This window comes from Cyclopterus lumpus, chromosome 21 (genome assembly GCF_009769545.1).
Source record: "Cyclopterus lumpus isolate fCycLum1 chromosome 21, fCycLum1.pri, whole genome shotgun sequence".
NCBI classification, from domain to species: Eukaryota; Metazoa; Chordata; class Actinopteri; order Perciformes; family Cyclopteridae; genus Cyclopterus; species Cyclopterus lumpus.
In genome coordinates, this window is record NC_046986.1 from 7,929,857 (window position 1) to 7,943,484 (window position 13,628).

Genomic DNA, 13,628 nt, shown 5'->3' on the forward strand with positions numbered 1-13,628 from the left:
AGATGTTTAGTAGTTGTTAGCAGCTTTAAACACCTCACATGGTTTCATTTAGATAATCGTTCAAGGCCTATAGGCTACAATTATTACACAAAAGAGCTTTACTTTTATTGATTTTGTCACCAATTAATCAGAAACAGATTTATATTGGTAACAAAAACACAACAGATTTGATTTGTGTAGTCAATTATACGCTAAAGAAAAACACACTTATTCATTTCATATTCTATTTCTGTCAATAGATCCCTAAATGATACACATTCATTATAGCAAGGTATTTAAGGTTATATATGCATTATATCCATACATTATCATTTATTTAGCTGTTAGTTTCAAGGACAATGACACCCTTTTGATTTATCTGATTTACTCACGGCGTCCAGGAGCTTCAAGGTGGGCGTCTAATTAAAGGCCCCGGAGGTCAGACCTCAGTCAGAAGCCCCTGAACCTTTTACACACACATGTCAAAATGAAGTCTCCTCCCTGCAACTTCACCTGACCTCACTTAGCTCAATGCTCGTTCAATAGTCTCTGTGAGTGTCACAGATCAGTGTGATTATGCAACAACTCTTTAGAAAGTGCAGAGGTCTCATTTCGGTAACCTCTTCCTCTTACACAGACACACACTAACGTTTAAGTGCCATTGGGGTCAACTTATCTTTTGACCTTTTGAACGCTCACTTAAACGGACTGTTACCAGCTGCAAATGTAAAATCAATCTTTCTGCTGATAAGACTCTTTATATTTCTCCAGTTATTCACCAACAGGCGCATTTTGTATACTTCACAACCGATAGCATCTGATTCCTACTCACGATAACCTGTGGTTTAGACTTTATGCCACATTTCAATACAGGCCAGTGACACGCTGCATTCTTAAAGTGTGTTCATCAGAGTAGCTTGTAAACCTGATGCAATGTACCTCTAAAAGTATCAAAATGATCCTTAAATAATATTACTTTGTTGTCTATTATATAAACTCTAGTACGCCTAATTTCACAATTTGTAATACAAACTATTGTGATAAGTCTTTATTTAAACCCCCCTACTTTAGATAGTATAACCATTGTATTAAAATAACTGCATAACACATTATAATGTAGCTGTGAGCAGATATAAGGACATTAAGTGTTTACTTTTGTTTTTGTCCACTAAAATTAATATGAAGAGATAGTGTAATGTAAGCTTGATGACACATCATACATAACAGCTGTAATGTTGCATAATGAACAGCATCTTGTAAAACGTGTATTGGTAGTTAATTCATGATTGTTCATGTAAACTTAATCTAGAGGAATATCAGAAACAGAGGAGTTTATTAGTGATGCTCAGATTAGCCTGGAGGGACAGATTTATTCACCTTTGGGGAAATAAAGACTTAAGACTTTATGGGTGTTGGAGGCTGTTCGGTGCTTTGAAGTTCACACAGACAACGTCTCAGTCCACCGGCAGGCAGTCAGTTCAGCCACTTCCTCTCATCGCGGAAATATAAGAGTGAAGCAACCAGAAGCAACCAGGTGACAAAGACAGAAAGAAAAAAGTGTGTTTACACCAGAAAGAGAGACGAGGAAGGAGCGTCATGGCAGCCTTTTCTGATGGTAAGGGACTTTCTGGACTTCATAATTGAGATTGGGCCGATAGGTTTGCATATGAGATGAAGCACACCCATACAAGCTGTCTGGCATTGGGAAACACATTATTTTAAAACTAAACATTAATGCGATTTGTATTCACAACTTAAGTTATTTTCTGTAACACAGGCCACCTGTAAATGACAGTCGAAAGAACAGGCGTGCACTCAGCCTCTGTAAATAACATTATATCAAGTGTTTACTCACCTTTCTTTTTAGAGAGATATTATCAATAGCGAGCGAACAAATATCTTCTTCACACATCAGATGGAAGAAGTAGCATGTTAGAGGTTTTGTTCCAGGAAATTAAGACATGAGAGCGTAATCACATTTTGCATTTAATGTTATGAGACTAGTGTCTGTATATGGAACGCTGGACATTAAAATAAAAATGATGCACGATAATGCTATTTATTGATGATACAAACATTTTAAAATGAAAATAAATGTTTATTGCTCTTGAATGTTACGCACTGCAGAGGGATTTGTATTCCTCTTGTGCATCCTTTCATAAACTGTGTCCTGCAATCACATGTCGCTATAAATTAAATTAAAACAAAAAATGTGTCTATGATCCAGAGGCGTCAACATAAAGTGCACACAAATGTACTGCCTTCATTTCCTCTGGGTTTAACTTTAAAAGTTCTCATGAGGAGAAGTTTGTGATGTTTCCCAGACTTTCCCCTTTCATGTCGAAGTCAGGGAGGGTTGAGAAAAAATATTTTAAAAATGATTTTAAAAAAACACTTTTAAGTCTCGTCATGTCAGATTCATCATGATGAAAGAACGCGTGCATTAATAAATAATCTCCCTCCAGACACTTTACTGAGTGTGAAAAAACACTGAAGGTGAATTAACATCAGAATAGCTTCATTTCTGGGCTGCACGGTGGTGTAGTGGCTAGCACTGTCGCCTCACAGCAAGAGGGCGGCGGGTTCGATTCCCGGTCGGAGCGGTCCTTCTGTGTGGAGTTTGCATGTTCTCCCCGTGGCAGCGTAGGTTCTCTCCGGGCTCTCCGGCTTCCTCCCACAGTCCAAAGACATGCTGCAGGTTAATTGATCTCTAAATTGCCCATAGGTGTGAATGTGAGAGTGAATGGTTGTATGTCCCTACATGTGCCCTCGATGGACTGGCGGCCTGTCCAGGGTGTCCCCTGCCTTCGCCCTATGTCAGCTGGGATAGGCTCCAGCACCCCGCGACCCTAATGAGGATAAGCGGTATTGAAAATGGATGGATGGATGGATGGATAGCTTCATTTCTCACGCTGATGATATTTTTGCGTCGAGAAATGTCAAAATATTATTATTATTATTATGTTGTACCACAAAAAAAATGACCATGAAAAGTGTGAAATGTTAGCATTAAGAAGGATGAGAGCGATTAAATACAGCATATATTTACAATAAATAACATCCTTTTGTTTCACCTTAAGGGTGGAAAAGATCTTATCCCGTCTGACTGTAACGTGTCGGTTATGTTTCCACTGGTTTCATCTCTTCATTAAAGCCTATTGATGTTTACACTGAATGAAATATTTAGACTACAAAATCAGTATTTTAAATATGTTGTGCATCATTTAAGCGTCTTTGAGTGTCTAGAAAAGCGCTATATAAATTCAAAGTATTATTATTATTATTATTATTATTATTATTATTATTATCATTTTACAAACCTTTCCCCGAGTGACACGTTGGTGTTTTTTGGTTTGTTCAGGATCTTTAAAATGTTGTGAGTTTGCCCGGCTCGGTCCAAAGGGAACCAAATCCACCGCGGCACCTCACTACATAACATGAGTCATGTGTTTAATATTTCCTAAAAACCAGGCTAGCTGGTTCCCCTTTCTGTTGTGTTGCAGTCTTTATGCTAAGCTAACCGGCTGCTTGACATGTAACACATGAGAAATCCTTTGGTTCCACTCCCCTAGCTTTCTGTCTGTAAGAAAGCATATCGTTAAAAGACTAGCACAAAAATGAAAAGATATCAAGCGAAATATTTGGGAAATAAATAAATGTATTTTATACAATGGTGCAGCCATAAAAAAAAGACAAAAAAGTGGAGACTTGAGATTCACGGTAAGCAAACCAGCTGCTGTATGCAGAAGCACTGTACGCAACAATGAGGGTGAAATAACATCTGGGAGTTAGTTAGATATTATATTTAAGGTGCTGGTGTGTTGTGTTGCCTTTGGACAGTTTCCTGTCTTTATGCGTTACGCTAAGCTACAGTAACCAGTGTCTGCATCTCCATATTCAGCCTGTAGACATGAGAGTTGTATCAATTATATACAGTTAGCTCATTTCACAACATTTTTGAAATATTCCATTCAGGGTATCGTGGCATTTATAAAAATATTACCAATGTTTTTTCACAACTAACAATTTACATAAGTATGAAAAAAAACACACGATTAAAACACTAGAAAGGTGACATTTTGAGAACTTTGACTGGTTGGATCTTAACCTTCCCGCTTGGTGACAGTTATTTTTCCCTTTTGAAGTATACGAGTAATCAAGAAGGAAACGCTCCATCCTGAAGCGACTCGAGAAGATCGAGATCTGATGAGGAGGTTATAGCTTCAATTAAAGTTGTTCCAACCGCACAGCGAGATAAACACTTCTCACCAAAACCTCAGAGACAGGAAGATCTACCGAAGTGCAGATATGTAGTTTCTCACTTCCTGTTTCAGGGGGTCTTACTCAACCATCACATGTTGCAGGGTGAATATCCTGTATGCTATGTTACAGTTTACACACACACACACACACACACACACACACACACACACACACACACACAGACACTCTCTGGAAGCCTTTTGTCCGACTATTATTATTATGTTTGTTCAGAATTTAGAAAATGCTTTCAGTCATTTAAATTAATAATGTTAAACTTACACGAAGCAAGTTAAATTAAAACCAGAACAATTATTGAATACTCCAATTAAAGGTGTTTTATTTTTGTTCATTGAGATCCATCAAGATACGTGTGTGTTACACGACAGCGATATTGCTAATATTATATTCATAAATTGTTATTCATACTTTTACACCCAGTGGTGGAAGAAGTGTTTATAGAGGCATTTATATCCACCGCAAGTGAAAATAATAATAATATCAATTTAAAATAAGAATTTCATTGTAAGGCATTACATTATATTTGTATATATTACATTAGTATTAGTTATGTGTTGTGTCTTATAATGCATAACAGTGCATCATGATATTCTTTTTTATTTTTATTATCATATATAATAATTGATAGATTTGTATGTATTTATTAGACATATATATTCCCACATTTATATTATGTGTACATAAACTACAGCTACTTGTTTCTGAATATGTATTTTGCATGAATATTCCTTTCCATAAATTTTGGTACAACACAGATATAGCCTAATTTAATGTATATAATGTATATAGCTTATGTTTAAATATATTTTAGCCTATTTAATTGTATTTCAATTAAGCAAACTTTATTTTTTTACTCGAGCAAAAAGAAACAACTATAGATAGGAAAGGTTTATCTAAAAATGTGTATTTATTCCATTTAATTTTACATTTAATTGTCAAATAAATAACATAAAGAGATGTATTTCCCTGGTGAGCTAAAGGTATAAAGTAGCATATTTCCAATATGGATCTGCAAGCAAAAGCAAATAAAATGTGTTTTATCTGATTATCTATCAGATAAAAGACCAAATATTTCCTCTGAAATATCTCACAAAATAGAAATATTGAAACCCCCTCAGAAATGTAATCAAATATAATATCTATACATCTTCTCTCCTGCAGAGACTTTTTTCAGGGACCCGGTCATCTGCTACTTCCTGGACTCGATACTGATTGTTTACTGCATCGTTGCCACGGCGCTCTTCTTCAGGGAAAAGGTGAGTTAAAGCACAGGAAGTATACAGGCTTCAAGGTCACCACAAGGTCACAATAACAATGAGCCCTTTCATTGTTTACGACTGACAGAAAGCTTATGGATGAGTTTTAACAACTGATTATTTATTAATTTATTATTAATTTATTACCCTAAAAATGTGTTGTCTTCATAAATAATTATTTTTGGTATATTCGATTAGATGTTTATACGATGTCATTAAAATGGTAAATTAATTTTGTCCGACCAACAGCTTAATTTGAAGGAAATATATACTTTTGGACACTTGTAATGATTAAACTGTTATGTTTAATTAATGATTTAAACAATGTGAAAAATTCAGCAAGGTGCAGACCTGTTCTTTGTCATATTAATTTATGAAATGCTTGTTTTCTTCCCCTCTGTGTAGTTTTCCCACATTCGAGAGCCTGTAAGTATCCATGTTTACCATTTCTCCGCTGTTTATTGATTAAGTCAAACTGTTTTATTAATGAGTGCATGTGCCTGTGCTGAATGTGCATTTTGTGACTCAACAGGAAGATAACGATTGCATTTATCAGGTAACGTAACCCTGAAACCTCTTGATGACCAGACGGTGTTTAACTGCTGCTCTGCTGGAGAGCACCGGGTCATAATTTCATATTTCCCCTGCAGGAGCTTCAGACACTGAAGGATGCTGATATTTACCACGAGATTAAACCATCAAAAGGAAAAGTAAGTATACGACTTTTAAAGGTCACATTCTCGCCGCGTCCTGGCGCCGAAGCGTTAAATCATTTTATTTGATCTCTTCCAGAAAAAAGCTGCCAAGAAAAAGAAATCAAGGGTAAGTTTATTTATTAACTCACGTGGTCTCTTACAGTCGAAGATGTGAAGCACAATCAAATGTCTGCAGTTGTGGGACAGGGTCAAAATGAAAGGAAACATTTGGGGGAAACAGCTTTAAAAAAAAGTTTGTTAGTTGAAAAAAGTCCAACTGTTTTTGTTTCACATTATTCGCTTGTTACATTCAGAATAATACTAATAATCTCAAACAATTAAAATTTGAACTCTATGAGCTATTGTCCCGGCAGACCACAATTAGTAACATGAATGATGAAAAGTGTCCCAGTAAGCCATGACAGTGGGCCAGCAAGAAAAAAACCAGGACACATGAACTGAAATAGCTAAATTAAATTGAGCCATCATTAGTTTGATTTTTTTACACCTGTGTTACGACCAATTAAAGGGAAACTTTTCACTAAATTGCATGAGGTTATGTATTGATTTTTGACTTTCATCAATGAGATCCATGTGCATTTAAATATAAAACACTCTTTAAACAGCTTGAATAAGTGTTGTGATCTATTTCTGGAGTTATTTTTACTATATATATATATATATATATATATATATATATCATATCGAACTCCTCAGGGGTCAATTGTCTGCAGGTTTTTAGTACAAACTAAATATATTGTTTGTCATTAATGAGCAGAAACTAATAGTCATCCGCAGTGTTTTATATTTGAAAAGGGCCACGAACACGACAAAGTAATGCACCTTTATGAAATATAATACCTAAATAAAGGTGATCACGTGACATTGCTTAAGGCCCATTTGATTGTGTGTGTGTTACAAACGGGATGTGCTTTACAGTTTGGTCAGCGGTAAAGAAAGCATGCCGACTCTTCTCCTCCCGGGGTCTCCGGGTAGAGATCCTAAACCTTCAGTCTCTCTTCTAGTCGGCCCAAGTTGAGGAGAGTGATCCAGATCCCTTCGAGTCCCCGATCCCCGGTGGATCCGGTCCACCTCCCCTGCCTCCAATTCCATGATCCAGCATTGCTGCTTTAATCTGGAACATTTGGCTGAATAAGTGATCCGAATAGGGCAAGTATGTTGACGACCAAGTATTTACTTTGGATATAACGGGCCTTTTTTTCCAATGTTTTATAACATTTTATAAATCTAAAATATAATTAGTTTGCTCCTTCTGCCAGACTGTAAACTCTTGCTAATGCTAATGTTTTTTTTAGTTATAAATCAAAATGTGTCCCTCACAATTGCACAATAGCGTGGCTAAGAGGTGTGTCTTTTGGTAAATTATCACAACCACCGGTATGCTTCACTTCTGTAACCGGATGCCAATAAAAGTCAAAGCAAGTGTCAAAACACTTGGAAAATGTTTTAATGATGTTTACAACAAAAGAGAACTGTACAGTTACAGTAAAAGATTATTTTTATATGTGTATAAAAACAAAACCAACAAAAATACAGCAGACAAATGCATCAAAATCTATGTATCCTGATTCACATACTTAAAACTCCTATACAACCTCTCAGTTCTACACCGCCATGACTGGAGGCAGTTTCTTTCTTTCTTTCTTTGTTTGTTTGTTTGTTTTTCCTTGTCGTCCAATGGGAGCGCAGCTCAGTGACTCGTCCCCGATGGAAACCAGGACTCTCTACGCTAAGAGTCCTGGAGAGACATTTATCATAAGAAAAAAAGGGAAATAAAAATCGGTGACACATTCCTTTAGATGAGCCCAAGCTTGTCACGCGAGTAGTAAATGTTTTACAGAACGCAGTTCTTGAGATACACAGATGAAATATGTACATGGTTGGCGGTTCCTTTTTTTTTTTTTCCTCTTCCTTTCTTTCCTCATTTTTCCTTGTTGAAAGCCACGGTCACTTAGGCTGTGAACTGATAATCTCTCTCACACACACACACACACACACACACACACACACACACACACACACACACACACACACGCACGCACGACAAATCCCAAAACATACAAAAATACTATATCTTTAACCTACAAGAGTAAGACAGTTCTGCAATTAGTTCCATGCTGTGACAGAAAAAAAGAGATTACAACAAACAAAACGAGAAACGGACGCTTTCCACGCACGTTCTTCTCGGAAATATACCAAAATATACATCTAGCTTTGGAATTACTGAGGCTAGGACTAAAGCCAGTGCTGGGTTTGTCTCTTAATACACATGCTGCAGGGTGGAAGGGAGGAAAAGAAAAACAGAGAAAAGACACAGGACAGAGAGATATCTTTGGTATCTGCATTTGTCAAAAAGTTTAAATATTTGGATTTTTGCTTTGGGATAGCGCTCGTGAGGTCCTACAACCTCACCTGGAGTAAAGCATTGAACAAAGTGTCACTGAGGCCCGTTTGGCCAGAGGTCTGAGCCGGGAGGGACACAGTCCATGCAGAGTGAAGGACCACGATGCATAGTGTCACAGCTGATAAAGAGTCCGTCGTGAAGAGACGATGTCAAAGGAGAGAGCGAGAGGTGGGGAAAGGGGGAGGAGGAAGAGGAGGAGGAGGGACACAGCAGTTAAGTTTGAAATCGACTGCAGGATGTGTATTCCTGGAGACAACAGGGTAAATGTTCTGGACTATACAGTGTACAGATGAGGAAGAGGCAGAAACAGCATTTCCAAACAGTCCGAGAGAGAGCGAGCGAGAGAGAAAGAGAGAGAGACATCCTAGCAACACAGCGCTGAAGACAGGCAAAACATACAGAGTCCTGAGCATGTACAGTGTGTGCACAGGAATAAACCCCCAGTGTGTATTAGCAAACATCACCCAGCTTCCACCAGATTGGTTCGTGTCTGTCACAGAAGCCCGCTCAGTCCCTGGTCCCCCTCCCCTCCACCTCCTTTAAGCCCCGCCCACAGGCACTGAAACAGAGTGTTTCCGGGGCGGATACACATTCACATGCAATTAAAAGCAACCTCTTTACCGATGAATAGAGGACTCGGGTGAGAGCGTGCAGCCCAGAGGGGTAATATCGATGCTGAGCGTTGAGGGCGGGGGGGGGGGGGGGGGGGGGGGGGGGGGGGGACCGAGACGGGGCGGCGTTCCTATACAATCAAGTTAGAAGTCTTTGGTTAATGTCGGTTACCACAGGAAAGAGAGAGCAGTCATGTGGGAAGACATGTACATACCTGTACTTGGTCAGAGAAAAAATAATAATAATTGTTTTAAAAACAGGATTGTCAAACTTAAAGTGTTTTAAACGTGGAGGGGGAGTGAGTGTGTGGGGGGGGGGTCGTCTATTCATATAACAAAAAGTAACTTTTAACTGACCGTAAAAAAAGGAATACAATGCACTAAAAAATAAACTTAAATCTCAAGTTACAACAAATCATTTCCATCCAATGCGGGAGAAGAAAAAATAAAAATACATCAGAGTGCAGCATTAAAAAAATTAAAAAAACACCAAATCGTGAAAGAAGAAAAAAAAAACAGCAGACATTCATAATGTGGAGTACTGGTATGTATTCGGTCTCCCCCTTGTGGTGGCCTTTTTCCACAACCCGAAGTACAGGTATGAACGGGCTTCTCAAATGACACAAGTTTGTGTATTTGTATCTTTATTTGTGTTTGTTTTTTTTATTTCACAAGTAGATTAAAGCAGGTTTCACTCAGTCTTGAGTTAGAAATGAGGTATACAACAGCTCCTTTTGCCTAAACCGGTGCTCCACACTCAGCAAACCAGTGCGGCGGGTCGACAAACTACCACTTGATTCATGGCTGATCCACCAGAGCATCATAAAGCAAAGCCGGCGGCTAAAAAAGGCCGTCAGTTGACAGTTAATAAGATCATTAGAGATTAAACTGTCCCACTATGACCACGAACTGCACTTTGAACCGCGAACCGGCTCGCTTTAGGCCCTCGTAGTGACTAAATAAGTACTCTGATGACTCGCCATGTTTTTTTTTTAAAAATCACTCTCAAAACACCCCCCGGTGAAAGATGGAAATGCACCATAATGGTTTGCAGACTGCCCTTTCCTATTCTCTCTTTATAAAGACACTCACTCTCACACGCATCCACCTGCTGGAATTATTAGTAAAGCTTTTCTCGGCAGGTATCCTCAACCTGTCGGAGTCACACCTAAAATCACAGGTAGCAACGTAATCATCCCACGCGTCAAAAAAATGCCCAAAAGTACACGGTTTTGTTTCAGTGAAAACGATGCACCAGGTGAGCTCAACGCTCAAGCTCTCTCTCACACACTCACTCACACACACACACACACACACACACACACACACACACACACACACACAAAACAATGCTACAATGCTCATGTCTTCTACGTAACAATAAGGCATAAATGATAATGTTAATCTTCTTTGTCAAACTAAGAAAGCCAGTGATCTTGCCCTCTCACACTATACAAAACAATTAAAGGCATAAAGTAATATATATATATATATATATATATATATATATATATATATATTAAAAAAAAATGTAAATGATTGTTAAAGACAGCACACAAAAAAAATCAAGTCCACAACGACTAAAAAATAAAAAAAATCTATTAAAAAGATTAAGATCAGATGCTTCAGTCAGGAGCGCCTGAAGCAGCACTTCCTGTTGAAAAGACTTCGCAGGTACACGACAGACGCAGGTGTCAGCGACTCACGCGCCGCTGGAGGCGTGGTCTCGGATTTTATTCTCTCGTTTTTTGTTTTTTTTTGGTCGTCAGTTTTCAAAAAAAGAAAAATAAGTTTTTTTTATTTCTTTTTTTTTTTAAATGAAGATTTTAGGGGAGTTTTTTTTCTTTCTTTCTTTTCTCGATTAAGCATGATAAACACTACATTCAGTCTTGATAACATACCGGTTCAAATATAAAATATGAATATCTTACACGTGTTTATATATATATATTTATATGTATAGAATTAAGAAAAGATCGTTTCTCTAATTCAGATAAATATTTCAGTAACATCCTATGGTGCCGATGACAACTGGTTTATCTGAGCACATGATCAACTCTTTAGTAACTACAAACAGCACTGGAACAGGACCATCCCGGCCTTAAAAGACGGGGAAACCGGCAACGTGAGCAGCCAGACACCCGCCTAGCTGCAAAGAGAAAGGCTTTTACTTTGGCAAGAAGGATCTCAAAAATAATAATTAAACCTGGAAATACCCCATAAATAGTAGTACTAGAAAATAGCAGTAGTAGGTTGTCCTTTTTATGTGTGGTTTCCTATGTATGGTTCATCAGTATAAACTTTGAATGGCGAGCCAGACCGTAATTATACATTCTACACTGTTCTATACACAGAAATGCCTAAAAGGTGAACCTTATGTTTTAAGTGCTGCTGAGGTATATTCAGTCCAAAATAATTCAACAACAGAAAAGAAGTACACTAGCGGATAACATGGAAAGATCACACCGATTGTGGTCTCAGTGATACATCATCACGGTGGTAATTTATTGGTGTTTTTTTGGTTTTTTTGGACGCAGCAGAACAACGCTACGTGGCGCGTGTGGATCGGTTGAATGTGTAGTAGCACCCGAACGGGACTCGATTTAGGGAGCGGGAGATGTTTTCATAGCATGCTGGTTAAAAAATGGCGGCTCTGAGAGGAGGTGGTGGTGCGTTGTTTTCTGGTGATCCAAATCGATGCATCTTCTAGAAGCGACGCCCTCCCCCCCCCTCCCTCCGGAAAGGGAGGTCGAAAACCATGAAGCCTGATTCTCACAGGGTGTAGTCGTAAAGCTATTAGCAGGCCTCTCAACAGCACGTTGTTAAAGCTAAAAGTTTCTGTGATCCGTATCCAGCAGCACCAAATCAGGAATATCCGGTATTGACCGAGGTGGGAGAAGAGGGAAAATAATTTATCAGCAGTGTGTGGGGGTGGGGTGGGGGGGGTAGAGATGCCGTGAATGTCAACTTGCGTGCTCGGACAGGTACAGAAACTACTGAGGAAAAACCACTTTGGTTGAAGCTGTTGTTTCATGGCTAAATATTAGTAAAAAAAAAAACTGAACCATTCCATTGCGCTTCAGAAAAGTGCAATGGAAACTGCAAAAAAAAAAAAAAAAGAAGGTGAAAAAATTAATACACAAAGCCATCAAATGGCTGAGCGATAACCAGGAGCAGGCGTTAGGGGGCGAGGCCCCCGGTGATTTAAAAAAAACAATTTAAAAAAGGAAACTATTTTCTCGTGCCCCAACCTGCCAACCACCCTCTTTTTTTTTGTTGGTCAGTTGTGCTGCCAATTAAAAAGTTGAGCGATGAGACACTTTGTCAAATAATAATTAGAAGGAGAAAAAAAAGGTCATCTTTGGAAAATGATCATCAAAATATTGCATTTCTATATTCTGTTGACAATGAAGAGAGATTTTTGTACTCATAAATATATCGACTAGACTAAAGCTACACCCACTACACACAGCAATTATTTTAACAAATATTTTTGGTATATCTTAAAGTACGTAAGCCAGTCGAAACGACTGCAGACAAATAAAAGACAGAATTTCATTCCTCCCAAGACAGGCAGACTGCAGCTCTTCAATCCAGTTTTTTGGTACAGATACTGTGCACAAGTAGATACGACGGTACTACTATCAAAAGAAATTAAACAAAAACACAATACAATAACCCCATCTAGCCAATGCCACCATACTTTGGTATAATGACCATAACCCCCTGACTAGTCCTCCCCGAAACAGGCCAGTTCTTGTAGATCATGCCGGTACTGAACTCTCAGCATCCGCCTGCTGTAGACGACACATGCAGACTTTCTACCTCTGAATCCAAACAAAATGTACAGTTTTCCAATAGATTACCATCCAAAAAACAAACAAAAAATCACCCTTAATCCGACACAGGACTATATGTCTGCAGCTCTTTATAAAGCTCTCAACGCAATGTTCTCAGTCATCGTCTATCAGTGTCTGGAATCCGCAGCGAGACCGTCATGTTACAAAAGCACAGGAGCCACTTTGCCACCGCGGCAGAGCGTAAAACTCAGTGTTTCCAGAAAGAGAGACCCAGAGAGACGCATCGTGTCCCTCTGGCCCTTAAAGCAATGATAACCTTTATCGGCCACTTATTACTTGTTTTTAAAGCCTTATAACCACGATTAAAAATTGATCGTTGAATCCGAACTAATATTAGACTTACAAAGTTCTAAAAATGTTAAAAAAAAAAAAATGTAAAAAAAAATAGAACTGCAAAGAAAAAAGAAAAAGTCTCTACAATTTAACTGATATGAGTTACGTCAAGGCCTGTCCAAAAAACCCAAAAGAGTTAAAGATGGGGTGACACACAAATCCCCATTAGTGATGATGAATATAGTAAA

General features: G+C 38.3%; 1 protein-coding gene across 2 annotated transcripts; it reads left to right on the plus strand.

Moving 5' to 3' along the window:
- The first annotated feature begins 1,446 nt into the window (after positions 1 to 1,446).
- cd247l (CD247 antigen like) lies at positions 1,447 to 7,663 on the plus strand. Of its 2 annotated transcripts, none has more exons than XM_034562456.1 (7): positions 1,447 to 1,594; positions 5,422 to 5,516; positions 5,922 to 5,942; positions 6,049 to 6,072; positions 6,167 to 6,226; positions 6,309 to 6,338; positions 7,151 to 7,243. In XM_034562456.1, the coding sequence occupies exons 1-7, from the start codon at positions 1,576 to 1,578 to the stop codon at positions 7,163 to 7,165; spliced, it is 264 nt and encodes an 87-aa protein (XP_034418347.1). In that variant the 5' UTR covers positions 1,447 to 1,575; the 3' UTR covers positions 7,166 to 7,243. The 2 variants fall into 2 exon arrangements, with proteins under 2 accessions (XP_034418347.1, XP_034418346.1); XM_034562455.1 differs by having other exon boundaries at positions 1,448 to 1,594; positions 7,237 to 7,663.
- Positions 7,664 to 13,628: the final 5,965 nt, after the last annotated feature.